General features: G+C 45.3%; 1 protein-coding gene across 3 annotated transcripts in view; it reads right to left on the bottom strand.

Annotated features, from left to right (window-relative positions):
- Nucleotides 1–21,040, bottom strand: part of Myo16 (myosin XVI) — a 479,021-nt gene that overhangs the window by 26,018 nt on the left and 431,963 nt on the right. For all 3 annotated transcript variants that reach the window (XM_021170663.2, XM_029481007.1, XM_029481008.1), the window contains exons 33-34: nucleotides 13,166–13,324; nucleotides 3,436–3,527 (exon numbers count right to left, since the gene is read on the bottom strand). In XM_021170663.2, coding sequence (XP_021026322.1) covers nucleotides 3,436–3,527; nucleotides 13,166–13,324 — 251 coding nt within the window. The remainder of the gene's footprint in view (nucleotides 1–3,435; nucleotides 3,528–13,165; nucleotides 13,325–21,040) is intronic.

Here is a 21,040-nt window from a genome sequence, read left to right as displayed (position 1 = left end):
GAGGAAAAGAACAAGTACTGTCCGTTAAGTGGAGGCTCAGTCTGGGCAGATACGGTTGTAAGTCTGTAGTAAGAACAGGTATATGTCTAGGGAAATAGTCCAGAAGCATTTCCCTGACAAGCAGAAGCAGGGATCTGAGTTCAAATCCCCTAGAACCACAAGAAAGCACTGGGCACAGTGGTACTTAACCAGATACTCAGGTACTGTATTCAGATTTCTGAGGAGGCAGAGACAAGGTCACTGGCTGGCCTAATACCGAGGTGGATGGCATCCAAGGTATGACAGCTTTAAGCTATTTTCTGACCTCCACATTCATGTGCGTGCGTGAGTGCACACACACACACACTCTCGCAAACACACACATGCACACAGACACGCACACACATGTACACACACACACACATGCACATGCCCACGCACACACACATGCCCTGGGAAGCACTGAGGTGAGGATTGGCTATAAAATACATGCTTTCCTGCAATGCACAGGATTCAACACTGGGCACCAAAAAGAATAATCTTGGAGACTGTAAGCCTGGTATAGAGAAGACACATTTGAAAACAAATGGATTTTATGGCTAGTAACAATGTATTCAGTGTCAGTCAGAAGGAATGAACTCTGGACTTCACCAGTGGGTTCAGCTATTTGGGAAAACAGAAGGTCAGCAAATCTGAAGAAAAGTTGGACTGGTAGACAGCAGACTTCTAACATCCCTCTGCTGCATTCCGGAAGTCCTCAAAAGGGGCTGTGCTTTTCTTTTTTCTTTTAGTTTTTATTGGCTATTTTATTTATTTACATTTCAAATGTTATTCCCGTTCCTGGTTTCCTCTCCACAAACACACACGTGCACACACACACACACACACACGTGCACACACATCCTCCCTCCCTCCTGCTTCTATGAGGGAGCTCCTCCACCCACCCACACAGAGAAGCCCTTGCTAACAGGAGCCTGGTATAGCTGTCCCCTGAGAGGTTCTGCCAGAGCCTGAACAATACAGAGATGGATGTTGGCAGCCAACCATCGGTCTGAGTACGGGAACCCCAATGGAGGAGTTAGGGGAAGGACTGGAGGAGCTGAAGGGGTTTGCAAACCCATAGGAAGACCAACAATATCAACCAAACAGACTCCCCAGAGCTCCGAGGGACTAAATCACCAACCAATGAGCACACATGGAGGGGCTTTTCATGCCTTGCATTTTAGGTTTCTTGCCTTGTCTCTAAGGCAAACCATGACTCAATACCACATGCGTGTATCTTGCTGTGGAAACAGTGAAAGGAGAGAGCCAGTGTCTTCTTTTGATTCATCAAAGTAGCTGAGGGATGGTAGAGGGAGACCAGAACCAACCAAACAAGACCAGGAGTGTCCACTGTGGTCTTCCACATAAGTTCAAGCACACGGAGAATGAGGTAAGGCCCAGCCTCCCCCTTAGCAGCTTACATTTAACTCCTTAGAAGCAGGCTATGTGGTTTTAACTTGCCCATGAACTCAGCGAACTTGCCATCTGACCCTTGCTAAATGATCAACTCTCTGTCTTCTTCATACCACATTTTATCTTTATTAAACGGGTGTCATTGAAGTGCCCGGTGACACTAATTACAAAAGCACAGACTGGGATTCATTTGTCGGTTCCCTTTAATCCCACTGCTGTTCAGCACTGGTTTTATGCAGTTCCTGTGGAATTGTTCTGGCAGAAAATCTAAAAGGCGACATGCCTGACTGTGTCTGTACTTCCTCTATAAATGTCAGAGAGGAGATAAATCCTGGGGACGTGTGGCAGTTAAACCACAATGTCCCATAACTCACAGCTTCTCGGCAGTAAGGAATCTGCTGTACATTTGAGTGCCCCCAGTCAGCACGACAGCGAAGGAGCATGGATTGCCATGCTTGGGGGAAACAGGGTGAGGTGACTGGGTACTTCTTCCAGGGGAAGGGTTCATAGTCGCAAAAGCCTCTTTGGAAATAGGAGATGAGAATAATTCCCCAAACTTCCCCCAAGGTTCTCTGTCTTTTAGCTAAACCCATGAATGGGCAGGAAGATCCAGAGCCCACAGTTCACAAACCTACTTCCAGTCTGCTCCTTGCTCCAGAAGCACAGCGCAGTGGCTGAGAGAGGATAGGCAGGTTCTCATTCTAGGAATTACAGAGGACTCAACTCTGACACAGGCAGCCCCTGTTCAGGGCAGAGAGGTTGGAATGGCCACATGCTGGGCATCTGTAAGGCTTGCAAAGCAAAGCAGACACATCTCTCAGGAACACAAGCAGGATTAAGACAATTTATTATCCCTACCAATCAGCATTGCCTTTCCACTGCGGCACCTATAGATCAGCACAAGTGATTTCCGCAGATTGCCTACTGTAGAGATTTATTTTTAAGATTAAAATTATTGATTTTTTTCACGCCACCTCATCAGTGTTACTTAGAAAGATCTCAGCTCATAATGCGGCTGCGCCTACGTGGCATCAAATATGTCCCTGAACGCTAACCTTAGGGCCACAAGATGGCTTCGTCCTGCATTCCTTTGCATTCTAAAACCACCAGGGTATTATTTTCTCCCAAATAATCTTTATTTTGGTGTAATATCTAAGGTTAAAAAAGGTGTGCATGAACATGTAATCCTGACAAACACACAAAGCTTTTTAATTTAACCATATTCTCACAGTAAATGGTATCATGCATGTACTTGTGTGTGTGTGTGTGTATGGGTTCATGTGCTTATGAGTGTATGCATATGCATGCAAAGGTGTACACAGGCACATGTGTGTGCAGATGCACATGCATGTCTGTGTGCATGCATGTAGAGGCTAGAGGTCAATCTTCAGTGTTGTTCCTCGGGAGATACTGAATTCATTTTTTGAGACAGTGGCCTAAAACTCACTGGGAAGGCTAAGCTGGCTAGCCGGCCAGTGACAGCCATTTGCCCATCTCTGTTTCTCCTTCAATGAAGTTTAAACACGTGCTACAATATCCATCTTTTCCCTGGGTCCTAGATTTCATGCTTGTACAATTAACAGAGACATTGGAAGCCCCACACACAGTACACTTCCAAGTCTTTGTCCCCATAGCCTTCTACTTTACCCCAAGTCAAATGCAGAAAACACCACCACTGTCAGCAGGTTTTATACCATCACCACCAGCAGCTAGTGATTTTAAAGAACCACAGCAAAATGATGTCTACAATACGCTACGTAAAAAAAAAATGCTTGCTTTTAGCTGTTCAGGGGCATTTTTCTTTTTCCAAAACAAGCAGAAAACTGGAGCCAGCTGAGATGGAGAAGAGAGAGAGAGAGATGTTCAGACAAAGCACACAGACAGCAGTGAGAACTACCTGAGTTCTCAGTCCAGGAAGGAGACCCATCAACAGGACTCAGTGGCTGTCTGCCATGGTTTAACTACACTCATTGCTGTGTGGGGAGGATAGGGTGTCCTTACCTGGGTGGTGTGGCTCTCCCGATTTCTCTGAAATGATGAAGTCCCCATGCCACTCAGACACAGCCTTGAGCACCCATCGTCCTCAGCTAAACCTGTAGAAGTCGACACACAGAGCTGTAGTGAGTTTGCATCTCCTTGTCGAAAGGGAAAAACAATGTTCATATGTAGATATTAATTAGACACTGTCATATTCTGTGCACGAAACCATTAGACAATAGCAGATATTAAATTTTGCAGCTAGATGGGAATAGCTGAAGCTACTGTAGTTTCAGTAAGCAAAAGAAAAGAGATACTGCCAGGGAGAAAACTGCAAACAGGTCAGATCAGTACAGAAGTGACTGAAGGAGGGGCGTTTTCCTAGAGTCTAGAAACAATTCAAAATGCACTTCTAGGAAGAGAGAAGCAGACTGACAGTGTTTCCCAACTGGATGTTGATGAACGTTAGCATTTCCTCTGCTGGGGCAGAATAGAGGAAAAACAGGGACTGAAGAAATGTGACACAGGAGCCCACCTGGGTGCCATGGAAACCAGAGTTGATGCTGGGCAGCTAGGAAGGTAAAACTGACCAATTACAACCTACCAGCTCTTAGCCAAGGACCAAGTAAACATGGCCTTTCAGGAAAAACACACACCCCTCCCACAAAGGGCACAGATATCCTGTGAGGCATGCGATGATGCTCTTCATTATTCAGCACAAGCAGAGGCCTGTCTCTGACCCTTGGCATTTGGCCTGTATAATTCTCTGTTCTGAGCCTGTCCTGTGCATTATAAACAGTAGCATCTCTCGTCTTTACGCACTGGATTCACCCTGACTCATGACAATCAAAATGATTTTAGACATTATTGAATGCACCTTGGGGACAGATCTGTTCCCCTACAATGATTGAGAGCCACCATGATGGAGGTAGCATGTACTGCCCCAAGTGACTTGATTAATAAACATGAACAGATAAAAGGAGAACTAACTGCCCCATGGACTGAATTCAACCCAGAGAACTTTAAATACTGAAGCAGTTACTCATCTCCTCTGGAAACATAATTAACCAGCACAGTTTAATTGATTAAACAGATACATGATTCCTAAATTAAAAATCATTAGGAAATAGCTGTGCATTTTTCCAATTACAGGAGTGTGCCAGTTCCTCAGGGAGGTCTGTGTCCAATCAGCATAAGGAGGGCCAGTCTGCCTTCTTAGTAAACGTACACAGGCCTCCGTGTGAAAAGGTCCTGTCAATGCTTCCCGTAGCCATTTCCTCCTGTATGAAACATTCTAGCCTGGAGGGAAACTCCTTAAGACTCAGAAAGTTAAAAAACAAAACAAAACAAAACAAAACAAAACAAAACAAAACAAAAAAACTAGTGAAGACCCAAGAAGCCAACAACTCATTAGTTCTAGGAAGTCTCTGAAACTGACCAGATTCACAAGGCCATTCGTCTCCAAGGTTATATAAGCAGTAAGGACTGCTGGGTGCAGAAGAGAGGAGCCCCTCTAATCTGTTAAGCTTTGTAGCTTATGCAGAGCTCTCTAGGGTTCCAGCTTTGATGGCTTTCCTAGGTTCATATGTCTGTGAGTTATACCTGCTCCTATAGGTAACCCTAATAGACTCACTGGTTTTTAAAGCTGGATTTTGGTGGTATTACTTTGGTCTGTCATCGGTTCAGTTTTCTGTCTGGGGTAAATAGATATTTATTCCCATCTTCCCATAAAGAGTGCTACAAATGTATCAGGACAGGGCTGACTGTGGGTAAACAGTGCCCCACCCACCACTGAGGGTGTCCGGTGGAAAAGACTGGGTCCTAATCGTGAGCAATGATGATCACCATCAGAACAGAAAGAGGGCATATTGGACACAGGTAGTGATAGTTGTGCTATCAACCAACTGTGTGGCATAATCAAGAGCTTAGATAGGTGCACAGGACTCTGCAGGTCTATGTCAAGACACCATCTGTAGAAAGACTCCTGGATAAAGGATGTGAGAGACCAGGGGTGGGGACAGGGAAACAAAGGGCCAAGTATACAGTAGGACAAACATGGACTCTGTAATGACATCCTGGTCACTTCTGCTGCTGTGATAAAATAACCAGCAGAAGCAACTTAAGAGATAAAGCACTTGTTCAGCTCTCATTCCTAGGGTGGTCCAGTCCATCGTGGTGGGGAAGGCATGGCGGCAGGTGGAGGAAGCTCACTGGTCACACTGAGTCCTCAGCCAGGAAGCAGATTAAAGAGGAAGTCAATCTAGGCTGTGAAGCCCCAAAGCCTGATGCTAGGGATCCACTTCCTCCAGGGAGGCTCCAGCGCTTTACAGTGGCAAGCCCCCCCCCCCAAACCACCCCACCAGCTGGGTCCAAGTATTTCAACGTGAGTCCATCCCCAATAAAAGGCAGAGGAAGTGGGGTCCATCTTTCAAAAATAATGATGTGTGAATTAGAAGCTTTACTTTGGAGATCGAAAAGAGAAGTCAGCTTAGACCCCATCACAGATCCAGAACCAAGGCAGAGGCGAAGCAGGCTTCTCAGAGAGTCAGTGGGCAAAGTGAAGACATAGTTGTGAGCGTTCTCTGAACATGGTGCACTTAATTAGAAAAGAATAGAATGGACTCAAGGCTGGGGAGAGTACAGACAGGGCCTCCGTGCAGGAAGAAGCAAGAAGTCCCACCTGGAAGATGGTTAAAGGACACTTGTAGGAAGTTTGCTGACATCCCCCTGAAGACAGCCAACTCAGAGGTGTGGCTGCCTCTGTGGAAAATGGGTCGGAGTGGTTTGCCCAAGTGAGCGTGGACACACACCCAGCAGAGAATGTGGGTTGTGTACATGAATATGGCTCAGATGTGAGCATATTCATTGACTCGATATGAAGTAACCAAGAAGAAGCAATCTCATACCATTGTTGGCATAGCCACATGGGAAGTATGGAACATAAAATGCAGGTATGGCTGGGCGGGCTCTGAGAGAAGCAGGTGTTCACCATGAAGAAAGCCTCCTGACAGGGGAGCCTGGGAAGGATCTCACAGTGACACGGACCGGGAACTGCAGGCCCAGCTGAGAGCACAGACAAGAGAGACCAGGATGTCCAAGGAACAGCCCATAAAATACCAAGTCCATCTCAGAGAACCAGAGAATATACTGGAAGGTGAAGGCCAGCCAGATATGAGAGGGCTTTAAGAGCATTTTGTGGGGATGTAACAATGTTTTGCAGACAATTGGTGGCACTGAAGACTTCTAAGAAGAGATGACAACATTTTATGAAAATCCTGGGTGAAAAGGCTGATGGACCTGGGATGTGGCAGGGTTGAACAGAGAGAAACAGAGGGTACAGACCAGGGTGGATGTATTTGTAGAGGTGGGGGCTGGTGAGGACAGAGGGGGATAAACAGAGGAGCTTGACAGCAGAGGGGTCTCCTCTGAGTAAGGGTAGTGTAGGAGCCCCTCAGGGGACACCTGGGACAGAGAAAATCTTTGTAGGTTGTGGCACAAGGGGGAGAATTTCATTTCTGAGAGAATCTCACAAGACAGAAGACAGGTAGCTAGGAATCTTGAAATGTAAAGGAGGTTAGGCATTTGCCCATGTGTGCATGTGTGTGCATGTGTATGGATGTGTGTGTGTGTGTGTGTGTGTGTTTGTGTGTGTGTGTGCATATGTGTATCAACAAAATAATATCTTACTAATTATTTAAAAATTTTATATAATATGTTTTGATCATATTCTCCCTTCTCCCAACTCTTCTCAGATCCAGCCTCACCCCTATGTGGCCCATTTCATGGCTTCATGAGTGATGTGAGTGATGTGTGTTCATTCTTTCCCTCCCCCATCTCTCTCTGTCTCATTCCTCTCCCTCTCCCCCTCCCCCTCTCCCCCTCCCCCTTTTCCTCTCCCTCTTTTCCCTTTCCCTCTCCTTCCTCTCCCTCTCCTCCCTTTCCCTCTCCCTCTCCCTTTCCCTCTCCCCCTCTCTCTCCCCTCCCCTCCCCCCCTCTTTCTCTGTCCATATAAAAAAAGGAGTCACACCATTAAATAAAACCAACAACCCTTTCCCAGAAGCTATGAAATGGCAATAGCCCCTCAGCTTGGAATGGAACTTTACACCCTCCTCCCCTCCACATGCTGGGGTTTTGTCTGGCTGTGCATGCTGTTCCAGCATGCTGTGTGCAATTGCCCTACGATGTCCAGAATACACTGTCTCCTGAGGTTACCTATTGCCTCCAATATTATGTCTTTATGTAATAGTCTAGACAGGTCATAGGCCTTAGAGGAGAACCTACTGCCAGTCTTCAGCTAAGAAAACATTGAAACAATTCTAAAGGACTCATTGCTATGCCTGCAGATCATTGCTTGCCTCTCAAAAGAGATGGTTCTTCTTGAAGTAGATGGTCATCATCATGGAGACCCACGACCGATAAAGGTACAGAGACTAAGAGAGTATAGAGTATCCAGCTCTAAATTGGACATGTATATCACATCCCTTCCCCCCAAGGTTTAGGGATCATCATAGAAATAATATCCTTTTTAAGTCAAATTATCTAAAAATGTCACCAGAGTCACCAAGCATGGCAGGAAACATATATTAAAAGTTCTGATTATGAACACTAAAATGAATATATACTTAAAACATCACAAACTAAAGCAAAAATGTAAGAACAACATAAAATACTGAAGTACATAAAATAAAAGTCTCAGTATCTTTAAACATACACACAGAAAAAGGACTTTCAATCAAGATTTGGGGGCTTGGGGGGAATGGACATAGAACACACATAGAAAACTAAGAAGAAGTGGCATACATGACCAGTAGGCAATAAGCATGCTCACATTCGCTAAGCATTCCAAGAAAATGCATGTGGGTTATAGCAACTTCCTTTGCTTCTCAATGCAGAAAAGGTGGAGAGACCATTACAGGATCTTTGGATTTGTGTAGAGAATTTGACTCAAAACCTTATGTCCACCCTTCATCTCTGGAGTTGTTCATGCTTTGGTCTTGTTCAATGTGTTTCTACTCACTTTGGACCAGGCAGGGTGTACAACTGGGTTGCTCTAGGCTATTTATAGGATTACAGCCTGCACGGTCCAGGAAATTCAATTCACCAACATGCTCCTTGTCTGTTTCACTCATAACCCTCATGGCTCCTCCATGCAAACTTAGAAAAGCTCCAAGATTTTGTGAATGGGTACAACTGACTGAGTGAATGAGCACTGTTTTGACTGAGTGAATGGGTGCTGTTGACTGAGTGAATGGGTACTACTGACTGAGTGAATGGGTACTGCTGACTGAGTGAATGGGCACTGTAGACTGAGCATTGCCTGGGCTAGTGCTGGCCTATTAGATTCCCCATATAAGTTCTGACAGAGCAGTTTGCCTCATTCCTTTTTCAAGTTGATAAGTGAAAGCTTAAAGATCATGCCCATGTTTGAGGTGCTAATATGTCAGTCTTGGTTTTGCATACGGGCAGGATGATGCCGTAAGCCCCAGGAAGGATGATGGCAAAACATAATCCCAGTTGACCTGTTTTCAACCCTAGTTCCCAACACCAGTAAGAACATTTAATGAAACAAAGTCCAAACTAGAGATGACTCGGTATGACTTCAAAATGCCTCTGACCAGAAAGAGTGCAGCAGGGCTTGGCAGATAAGGCAGGAGCTCTCCTCCCCGGCAAAGGCCCCCCTGCCTCTCAGTGCACACAACTGCAATGCTCTTTAACTGGGAAGTGGAGGCTTGCATGCTTCACTCTGGCTCTTGGGACTAGAACCAGTCCCAGACAACAGTGCGAGTGCCAAGGGATCTGGCCAGTTTCAGAAATAAAGTTGGAGAAGGTGTGTTATCACGTAGTTGATGGAAACCTACCCCAAGATGCTAGCTCTTGAGGCATGTGTGGCAGAAGCCACACTCTGCTAACCCCAGGTCTGTGTGACTTGGTCCTGATGTCCCTCAGCTCCAGACAAAGGGAACAATGCTGAGATCAGCAAGAGTTCTTTCTCCTTATCCAGCTCCTCCTGGAGCAGACATCCCAGACTGCACACAGAGAGTGAATATAATGCATATGAACAGACGAGAGATAAATGTAAACTCAAATGTAATGACTCCATCTTTAATTGCCATTTTTCCTGATGCTCAGCAATAAAATGCATATCCATTGAGCAGCGAGAGAGAAAATCATACTGACCGTAGAATGTCCTAGTTCGAACTTTTTTTATTTCTCTGCTTTGCCACAAAATAAACATCTTTATCTTGACAATATTTTTGTTTGATATAGCTGAAGCGTCCTAACACCAAAGGCAGCTCTCGAATGTAATGATAAATAACCGCAAGTCCAGGGAATAATTAAGTACAAAAAAAAAAAAGTATCTAAGTCTGTGTTCACATCAGCGAAAGGATGCAATTAAAGTAAGTGATCGCTATAATTAGCCACACATAACTGTATTTCAGCAAATGAGCAAACATAATTATTTCTGGGAAACAGAGGTAGCACACAGATCCTGGCACTCCAAAGAAATCATTTCCTAGAAAATAGTGCTATTTCTGCCTCGTCCAGAACTTTAAATTATTTTAAATATTTACTTGCTTCTGGTGCTTTCTTTAGAATGGACATTGACTGATCCCTGGACATGATAAATTCTCACCAAAATTGATCCCCTGGGGCTGGAGAGATGGCTCAGTGGTTTAAAACACTTGCTGCTCTTCCAGAGGACCCTAGTTGAGTTCGTAGGTTCCACACTGAGAGGCTCACAGCTTGTGAATAGGTAGTGTTGACTGAACACTAACTTTGGGGTCAGTCCCATCTACTAGGTTCCCTGTAAAAGTCCTGGCATAGTCTTGCGTCACGCCCTTTAATAGGAGGAAACTGGAAGGTGAAAGGTTAAGGACCTTTGTCCTATGTTTGGATATTATTGCATCGGGTTTGGAGTTTGAACCTGGGCAGTATGACACTCTGCTAAAGGGTATGGTGTTCCAGAGTATCTGATGTCATCTTCTGGCCTCCCTGGGTACTTTCACACAGGTGGTATCCCCATCCCCCAACCCCACTAACAAGATAAAATGAAATAAAATTGAATAAAATCTTGTTCTTCTCTCGAGGTTCTGTGCTAATAAGCAAGCCACAGGCTACATGTGTGGAAGCGGCTCTGTAACACTCAGGACTGGATTTTTCTGGCTGTCTACCTAGCAATGAGTGGTTCATTTGCAAGGAGTAGTGTTTCTTCAATGGGCACATGCTTATTGAGACTCCAACACACAGGGTCCTGGAACTGCATTGATGAGAAAGTACCATGGGCCAGGAAGTCATGGTGCTTGTAAAAATTCATCAGCTTTCACCAGTCAATTTGCCTTGAGAGATTTGAGTCACCTTGATTGAATCTACCTACGATCATTTCCTAAGTTGTAACTTATGTTTTGATGATTTTTTTAAAACAAAACAGATGAAATATTTGGTTAAAGAGTTACCTTGCTTCCTCCTTCTCTAATGTATTTGTTGTTTGATCTGCAGGACTGTGACTACTGTAAAGTCAAGCACATGGGGTGCTCCCTGGAAGCTCAAGTCCTCCCCAAGACAGGCTCTGCTTCTGGTGAGGGACTCAGTCTTCTCTCTCCTGAGACCTCCTTACTGGGATGTTTTAGAAGACCCTTAGTAGATCCGAAATAATCCCTGTTTGTTGTATTAACTCTCAAAATTGGGAGAAGGGAGAGTAACTCCTCACATGACAATAGCTAATGAGACAGACATCTGTTCACTAGTTTGGAGAGTGCTAAATTTATTTTAAGCTTTATGGATTATGAATTAAGTGTACGGAGCATCTGTTCTCAGTGCTTGTATTGACACTGCTCATGTCTGGGTTATACAGGAAGAGTTTGCTGGGCTCTATAACAAACCACGTTGGGCCGATGCCTGGATGCTTTCACAAGGGCTGGGAAACGAGCACGTGTTTCTATGGTTAATCACCACCTTTCCCACTGAGCTGGGTCCATGCCCACATCATTTCCTCCAATCCCATGTGGTTTTCTGTAGAGACTACCTGCCTATTGCCCACCTAGACAACTCGCTGGTCAAATTCGACATCACCCTGTATGGGCTTTGCTATGATGTGTGTTCCATTTTCTGTTGGACAGTCAGTTCCCATTCAGATGGAATTTCTGCTTTTATCCACTTCCTCTAAGGCACGCGTCTCTCTGCTCTGACCTTTTAAGCTCTTATGAGTAAACTGTGACTGCCAGTTCTGCCTCCGATTTTTCCATCTGAGTTTTGTGCTCATAGGTCTTATAAGTCTTCACTGTGTGCTGTGTCTTTTGGTTTGTGATCATATTAAGCGGCCTGGCCTTTCATTTTCCTTTGGAACAGACTTACATAGGTTTTCCCCAGGAGCCTAAGGATGTTATGGCCTCAGTCCAGCTTGGAGATTCAGAGGAGCCTTAGCTAACCCATGGTCCTGGTTCTAGTACACCTGATTCTGTGATGGGTACATCTCAGTTCCACCCCCTCGGTGGCCTTAGTGAATCCCAGGCTTAGTCTGCTCTCAGAGAATTAGGCTTTCCCAGTGTTCCCAATGTCCCCAGGAGGAGAGGCTAAGACTCAGGCTGCCTTGCTGGGCTAGTGTGGCTGTCATGGTTGCTTTTGACAATCAACGTGAATGGATATAGCATCACTTAGGATGGTGATTCTATTAAGGTTTAACAGAGGAAGGATGACATACCCTGAATGTGGGTGACATTCTGTTCTGGAAGCTTGAACTAAATAAGAAGGAAAAATTATTAAGCCAGCCAAGGACCAGCAGGCATCTCTCCCTCTCATCCTGGCTGCTATAACAATGGAACCAGCCACCTCACCTCCCACTACCATTGGCTTCCATGGCATGGTGGGCTGTATCTTCTCCAACCATAAGCTGCCATAAACTCTTCTCTCCTTAGTCAGGCTTTCATGGAAGCAAAGGAAACAATTAAGAGAACTGTGGCCTCTGGTCCCCAGCTCAGCCTTTGTTAGCTCCCTGACCACCTTTTTCAGAGTAAGCAGAGATGCCTCATAGGGCTCTTCTGGGCACTCTCAGGAAAGAAGAGCTGGATTTTCCCATCAGTCACTACTAAATCCATATCAGGGAAAACATCTGTTTGCATGGACTCAGATGAAGCATCCCAGCTGGTTTCTAAGTGATAGTCACCTGATAACCTAAAGCCAGTCTGCCCTCTGAAGCCCCTCAGTATGACTTCCTCTCACATTCTTAGCTGTGTGAGAACACTTAATTCCACAATGTTGGTTGAACATTCATGTTCTCCCCAGCACAAGAGGCATCTTCTGCTGGTTCCTGCAGAGCGGCATCCCACCAAACCTCCGAAAGGTCATCAAACCGAGAGTGAGTTACTCTCTTCTGCCTGAGCAGTAGGATGCTGACAGTGATGTCCAAGGCAGAGCTTTGCAGCTTACATTCTATCTCCAGTTATTAAGCTTACTTCATTGTTTTTGTTTTTTACATTTTAGAGAGTTATTTACTTATTTTATGTATATGAGCACCCTGTAGCGGTCCTCAGACATACCAGAAGAGGGCATCAGATCTCATTACAGATGGTGGTGAGCCACCATGTGGTTGCTGGGAATTGAACTCAGGACCTCTGAAAGAGCAGTCAGTGCTCTTAACAACTGAGCCATCTCTCCAGCCCAAGGGTACTTCATTTTTAACTGTTAAATACACTCTTCCGCCAAAGTGCATGTGGCTTAAAACTTTGGCCCGCTGGCTCTTGCATTTAGAGAGGCTCACCATTGGTGACAGGATTTCCATTTTCAGCCGTCACATCACTAGACAGGGAACTGGAGAGTTGAGTCCCATGGTTGTTGGCATTTCTGTCTTGAGTCTCTGAAGCCATTTCTGATGAACTGGGTTCATCCCGGCTACTCAGGTTCATGTTAGTTTCAAAACCTAAAATAAATTTTAGAAAGTTTATTCTTATCTGATAAGATGTATTTCAAATCTGAGTAAAACACTGGAAGAGACTAATTAAACATTAATCATGCTTAAAACAAATGCCCCAAAATCCTTAGTGAAATCTGTAGCCCAGGCAGCAGTCAACAGAAGTTGTCATGGCACCCTTAAATATAAGCCTGGGAAAGCAACTTGTAATTTGCTCTTTCCAAACAAACTAGTCCAAGTTTCTGGTTTGTATCCAAGAGTTGGTTATAACGTTTCTCATGCTGAACAGGTAATGAATTTTTTTTTTGTGCCCAAACTATTTACATATGGTGCAACAAGCTTAGAGCTCTGAAAAAAATGCATGTTGAACAAGACTGCAAAACCTGTATTGTCTGTTACAATTATAGAAACTAAACTTCAAACGCACTAAGATACATTTTCTACACTACAAAGAGAATTCTTAGGGGGGCACCGTAATGTGTTTCTCACCAAGGGGCCTGAGATGTATGAAAACAGAAGCCATTGTTCAGTTCTAAGGGGGAAAGGGGAGCTTTGAAAGCTGTGTAGAGTCAATCAAGCGAAATTTGACAAGCACAAGAGCATAGGATGATGTGTCTCTTCACAGACTCCTGTGTCTGCTGCCAGTGTGGCTCCATATTGCATTTCTCCACATCACCTGACGCCTGACTCAGTTTCCCTCTGATGCATGCAGGTGCACCCAGCATGAATTCTTGCTTTCCTAGGATCACCAGTGCTCCTATAACCCTCAGGAAATGATTCAATCTACCTCTGCGTGTGCTGTGAGTTTTTCTCTCTTGTCAGTGCTTAGCGAATCCTAACTGTCCTCGAAGTGGAGCCTTTCTAAGGTTTGATGCTAGCACAGTATTAAATAAGGGATGATGTCTTAGTCAGGGTTTCTATTCCTGCACAAACATGATGACCAAGAAGCAAGTTGGGGAGGAAAGGGTTTATTCGGCTTATACTTCCATACTGCTGTTTATCACCAAGGAAGTTAGGACTGGAACTCAAACAGGTCAGGAAGCAGGAGCTGATGCAGAGGCCATGGAGGGATGTTCTTTACTGGCTGGCTTCCTCTGGCTTGCTCAGNCTGCTNTCTTATAGAACCCAAGACTACCAGCCCAGAGATGGTCCCACCCACAAGGGGCCTTATCCCCTTGATCACTAATTGAGAAAACGCCTTACAGTTGGATCTCATGGAGGCATTTCCTCAACTGAAGCTCCTTTCTCTGTGATAACTCAGCTGTGTCAAGTTGACACAAAACTAGCCAGTACAGATGATAAATATAATTTGCAATATTATACTTTGTTTATAGCAGAGTTGGGCACAGTCACCTTTGTCCCCACTAACTCAGACCCCAAGAAACATAGGTGCTAGCCTTGCTTTATAGGAAGTGATTTTGGAGTCCTGGGGATACAGAAACACATAACAGACCTTGAATTCACATAGTCATTTGGGGTAGTCATTTTTACTACCCCAAACATGGCAAAATGACTTCATACTTCAAACCTTGACCAGTTAAGGCCACTTGGAGCAAAAAGAACACACAGCCAGAGGCATTATGCATTTGTAAACTAACTTCAAAACACCTTTCAAAGCCCCAGTAACAAAGCAGTGTGGACTAACACAGAAACAGATGCAGAGAACAAGGAGACAGAACAAGAGTCCAGAAATAAAGTGCACGCCCACCCACAGCCAGCTGAATGGCTGCATAATCACCAGGAATCCCAGTATGAACGGGACGGCTATTCTGATGATGGTGCTGGCCAAGTTGGGGGCCACAGGCTCCCACTTCTCACCAGTTAAAAACCAATTTAATGATTTTTTAAATTCTTCCCTGTGGTTCATGAGATATGAAGGTATGAAATCACTAGAGGAGAAAGAGGAATTCGTTAGGACATTATCATGGGTGGGAGAGGGTACAATGAGACCACCAGAGCACAAGAAACACAGCCAAACAGTCAAATAGGATTATAGCAAACTAATAAGCCTGCACGTAGCAAAGGAGACAGCAAAGCAACCAGTGGTAGACTGGGAGAAAGTCGTTCGCAAGCCATACATCTGAGGAAGAGTTAAAACACAGAATATGCAAGGAACACCCCCCCCAAAAAAATCAATTACAAAAATAACTGGACTCAAAACAGACGGTAGACCTGGACACCTGTCAAGAGAGACACAGAATAAGAACAAACATGAACAAGAACATACATGAAAACATGCTGAGTATCACCAGTCACCACAGAAACACAAATGAAACCAGTGCCAACTTCACTGAGAAGAATGAATGATGTAGGAAAGACAGAAGACGGGGGCTCATGAGTATGTGCACACACAGAACCCTTGCTTACTAGAATATAAATTGGTATATCTATTACACATAGTATGGAACTCATGTGATCCAACAACCTCCTCATGGGTAAGTACCCACATATATAAATCAGCATGTCAAAGAGACACCCATATTCTCTGGGGTGTTGTTAGTAATACCACTCTATAGAATCAACCTAAGTATCTACCAACAGCTGTATGGTTAAAGAAAATTAAGTATATATACATGAAGGAATGTTATCAGGCAATACAAAACATAAACTTTGGTCACTTGTGGCAATGTGGGTAGAATTGATTGTTAATGTACCAAGCCAGGGGCAGATTTCGGTCATTTGCAGAATCTAAAGATGTCAATCTTATAGGTGTTGAGAGGAGAGTGATAGTTACCTAAGGCCGAAGAGCATATGAGTTAAGAGAGAGAGGAGAGATTGGCCCGTGGGATAATAGTTTCAGTTAGGAAACAGTAGTTCTGATGTGGGGTCACTTAGCAGGGCAACTAGAGACAATGATAACATAGTATGCATTTCAAAAAGCTACAAAAAAAGAATTTTTAGCCATAAACAAATATAACCCGTTTGAGGAGATGTGTGTAATCGGACTTTAAAATCTCAGGATGTGTATCCTATCGGAGTATCACTCAAAACCCTATAAGTACCTGCATGTGCTTATCTCTATCAGATAAGACGAACAATTAAAAATGATCACAGTTTCAAACACTAAGCAGAGGGACTTATGCCTAGTGCCCCAATGAGCCATAAGGGGAGGCCAACTCTGTGGTATTACAGACACAAACACAAACACCACAGTGGTCTTTGTGGAGTCAGTCAGCATCCACAGGGACATTGACACAAGCCAGGCTGATTTTCTTGTGTGGGCTCCTTACAGTGGCCAGTGTTACAGCTAAAGAAACAGCTGCTCAGTTTGGCCAAGTCTTAGAGCTCCTGTATGCCAACAAAGCAGGTTCAGCTTCAGAGCTCTCTTAAGACACAGCCATGTATCCATGCGCCTGCATGTTTGTGGGTATTTCGTGGTATTGTTTTCATTCCTTTGTCCAGTTACCGTCTGCTTGCCTATGCTGTACCAGACCCTCTAGGTGCTAGAGATTGTAAATGAGACCACATAGTCTTGTAGGTTGAAGCTCACCTCCTGGAAAGGGGGCTGGATGACCAACCAACAGGCAAACCTACCCAAAGACCGACCAAGCACTTGCAGGAAAGCAGCCCTGAGTGAGTGAAAAATGTGAGGGGCAGAACAGCCGCTGGGTCAAGCTGTATCCTCACAGGAGGTATTTCAGCTAAGAGGAAAAAAAAAAAAAGCAGAGGGAAGATGCAGGTACAGAGATAAACTCTATAACACTTACAGATCTTGCAGCAAAAATGGACTAGCCTTTCCCAGGAACCATATAGCACTTGTCCAGATGAACTATGAACATAGAAGCAAAGGAGTGATATCAAAGAAGTGGGGACATTGGTGAGGAGAGAGGCCTGCCACTCATGTCCCAGAGGCAGCCCAGAAAGGAATGGAGGCCTTACAATTAGGGGAATGGGACAGCCCCCAGACGCAGGAAAGGTTAGGTGAACACAGGCCAGTAGAATCTGGCTCTATCTAATGGTCAAAGAGACAATCTTCCAGGCTTGTAGATTCTTCCCACTCATCTATTGATGCTAGCCATCATGATAGCCCATTTCTGTCACACAGACACATTGACGCCATAGTCTAAACCTTCAGTTTTGTTATTAAGGTTTTAAAGTATCTCCCTGCTTCCACTCCGCAGGTTCAGCTGGAGTCCCCATGTGCTCAGACACTTGTCACTCGGGTTAGACTGCAAACCCTTGCATTGCCTGCTGGTTTTGTTTTATTGTAAAAAACACAGATCTATTTTAGGGTAGCTGTGGACAGAAAGGGGAGTTTCTGGTGCTCCTTAGTGCCAGGCATCCGAATGAAGGGTCAGCAGTGTAGCTGGACAGACGCTTCTGCAACGATCTAAGAGTCTGAGAATCTTGGTCGCTCTTGTTGTCAAGGCTAGGCAGTACATTAATCCTCCTACAAGCATGTTCCCCTAGTAGCACCCACGCAGGCCCAGCTCCGAAGGTTCCACTGTGCACCCAGTCCTGCGCCCTCTTACCCTGTTGATGGCCTTTCCTCATAAGCTCATTTGCAGGTGGAAAGGCTGAGGCGGCTTCTGTCCTTGACCTTATTTCTGACGTCCCATGGTGATGAACCAGGAACCTAGCCCAAAATATGACACTGTAATAGAGGAAATTCCTCACCACAGACGTGCTGCTCTCATCAGGGTGATTGTGTTTTCATCCATACTAACCATGGACCTGTGGCTTATGAGTAACATGCCAGTGTCTGCTCAAAAACAACCTTACTCACTTACACCCAGAGAAGTAAAGGTGTCTATGCCTTAACTTGTTGACATTTAGATTTGAGCACTCTGCATATTTCTCTTCACTGCACAAGCAGTGGGCTGGTATAGGACCAGACCCTGCATTCCTTGCTAAAGGCATTGCCCTTGCCTTGTACTTAGGCACCGACAGGATCCCAGCAGAAACAAGTCCCCAGTTCTGTGGCCTTAGGTCTGTAGAGTTCTCCAACAGCGTACGAAGATGCACACTTTGTAGAGAAGCAGAGGACTCGCCTGGGGCTGCGTCCTCAAGCCTGTTCATGCCTCAGTGCTGGAGGAAGGGCAAGGAAAGTTCCGAAGGGGAAGGTTGGAGAGTCTTGATGACTAAGCAGAAGGAGAGGCGAGCAAGGAAAGTGCTGTGTCAGAGTTAAAGTTTCCCTGAGACATGTCTGGGGCTGTGCCTTGTGTAGTGTGCGTGTGTGTGTGTGTGTGTGTGTGTGTGTGTGTGTGTGTGTGTNTGTGTGTGTGTGTGTGTGTGTGTGTGTGTGTGATTCATCCTATCTTTCTGTTGGGTGCTGGTAACACCTGATGGTTTGAATACCTGCCGTGTTTGAACCCTCACTGAAGAGGGTATGGGTTCAGAAGCAATGAATCACACCAGGATGTGACTCAAAAATAAGGGCAAGCTTAATGCTTGGCTCTGTATGCATTGACTTTTAACCTAGTGCGGGAGTTCTAGCAAATTCTTCAACATTAACACAAGATTCTGTTGTCTTCTACTTGCTCTTAAATAAAGTGTCTTCTTTGGGACACTTTGGGTGTATATTAAAAGTATATCTAGGGGACACTCAGAAGTGCCTGAATTCTTCTTAGTTGGTGATCACAGCTGGGCTGGCCTCTGGTAGATGGAGAGGCAACAAAACCTCTTAAGGTACCCAGAAAGACTGGCTGCAGACTATGGGTTTATCTGGTCTAGAATGGAGCCCAAAGTCCTGCTCTGAAATGAGGTCATTTCCAGAGGTTTTTTCAGCTGTGCGATTTCTAGGCTCATTTGAATTAAGATGCAAATGTCTCCCAGCATGGAAAGGATCCTCCAAGACTCTGTTAGCCCCAGATTTTGTCCTTGTAAACTTTAACCTCTTCCCTGCATTCTTACCACCAGAGATTACAGACTTCAGGGAACCGTAAAGCTCTGACCTCATTCATGACTCCATGCCCACCAGGAAGGCCTTCCAGGTGACCACCGCAGGCCAGGCAGCTTGTCCCTAGTCCTTCTCTAGGCCTGGCACACCCCTTCTCTCCAGCTTGCTTGTGTTCTGCCTCCCTCCTCTGGCGCGTCTGTATCTCTAATTCAAATACATCTTCTGATATGTTTACAGGAGTTACATGCCTAGCATGTAGAGGGAACTCAATAATGCATGGCAAAATAAAAGAGAAATATAGGCAGCATTGTGCAAGCTATAATCCCAGCATTCAGGAGGCCGAGGCAGGAGACTCACTGAATGTTTGAGACCAGCCTGTTGAGTGAATATTATTATGTTTGCTAGGGTTCCATAGCAAGATGTTGTAATGTCAGGAAAAAAAACATTAAAAAAAAGAAGAAAAGAAAAGGAGACTAAGGAACACTGACAATGGGGCCTCCTTTCCAAGCACCACCAACATCTCCCACGGTGGTAAACTCCACTGTGTTTTCAGAAAGAATTCCTAGCAAGCCTAGTGGTGGCATGGTGCAGGTGAAGGCTGGAAGCTGGCAGGTAGGAAAGGACTGAGCATCGTGGCAGCGGCATGCCTTTGAGTCCCGCATCTGCTTATTGCAAATTAAAAGATAAGGACAATATTCCACTTCACACTGGATGTTTCCTCTTATTCAGAGCACCACAGCTGCTTGCTTTCTACTGCAGCCCAGCATTCTATAGGAGGAGGGGCTGCTGGATGTTCAAAGTCAATGCCCAGCCTGGTTCTATAGTTTCTGTCATTGTCCCACCAATAGTCAGTACGCACAGCCTATAAATATTGAGTGTTTATTTTTAAATATTACCTTATGTTACTTGATAATCTCTTGCTTCGGGGCACTGGAGTCAGTTTGATGGGGACTGGCATTCTTCATCTGAGGGAGCTACATGTGACTCTGGAATCTTGGTGGCTGGGATAGCTCATATCTCTGAGCTACAGTGGCAGCTCCTAAATGCCTTCCTTACAAGGGTGTCATTTCTCAGGCTTCCAGAAGGAGCAGGTGACTCCTCCAGATCAATGGCCTTCAGGATATCCTTGAGGCTTCTATTAGTCAGGAGCCTGAGGCTTGCACCAGAGAGCCCCCAAATGCTCACTCAAAAGGTCCACAGGAGAACCTGGAGGGTGGGAAAGTGCAGGGGACATTGTCCCCTGCACCTCTGCATGGGATGCAGAAAAAATGGGAGGGACCTGAGGGACAGAAGCCAGATCTGCTGCAGCATTGGGGGTGTGGGGGGGAGGGCGATCTGCTGTATTTGGTTCATCTCCAGCCTGGCTTCCTCCAAATGCCTTGTGCAGAGCTGAAGGATAAATATTCACCTGGCAAAAGCTCATGATCTTGGAGGTGATGCCATAAATAGAAAAGCCGTCAGGGTTTAGACTGGTGCCCTGAGGAAGGGCTGGGCAGTGGGGGGAGAGGCAGGCCAATGAGCGCCCTTAGTAAGGAGGAGTCCGGAGGAGGCAATGCTAGAAGACTCTGGAGCTGCATGGGGGCCTGGGGGGGCACTAGCACACACCTGGTGGGGGAAACACTAACACACACCTGGGGGGGCACTAGCACACACCTAGGGGGGAACACTAACACACACCCAAGGATCGATGTGGGTGGCTGTCCTCGGAACAGAAGTGTTCATTATTAAGCCCCTAGGCAAGGAAAATTTCTCCCAGGAAGGGTGCTTCTTAAGAGCCAGTGTGGAAGGTGAAGGCAGTGAGGGACAAGTAGGGTGAACTTACAGAGAGGAAGGAGCAGGCTGGGGTCAGGGAAGGACTCGAATTGGCAAGGAGTGGGGCTGGACTA

This window comes from Mus caroli, chromosome 8 (assembly GCF_900094665.2).
Source record: "Mus caroli chromosome 8, CAROLI_EIJ_v1.1, whole genome shotgun sequence".
Taxonomy (NCBI): domain Eukaryota; kingdom Metazoa; phylum Chordata; class Mammalia; order Rodentia; family Muridae; genus Mus; species Mus caroli.
This window is presented reverse-complemented; position numbering and strand designations above follow the sequence as displayed.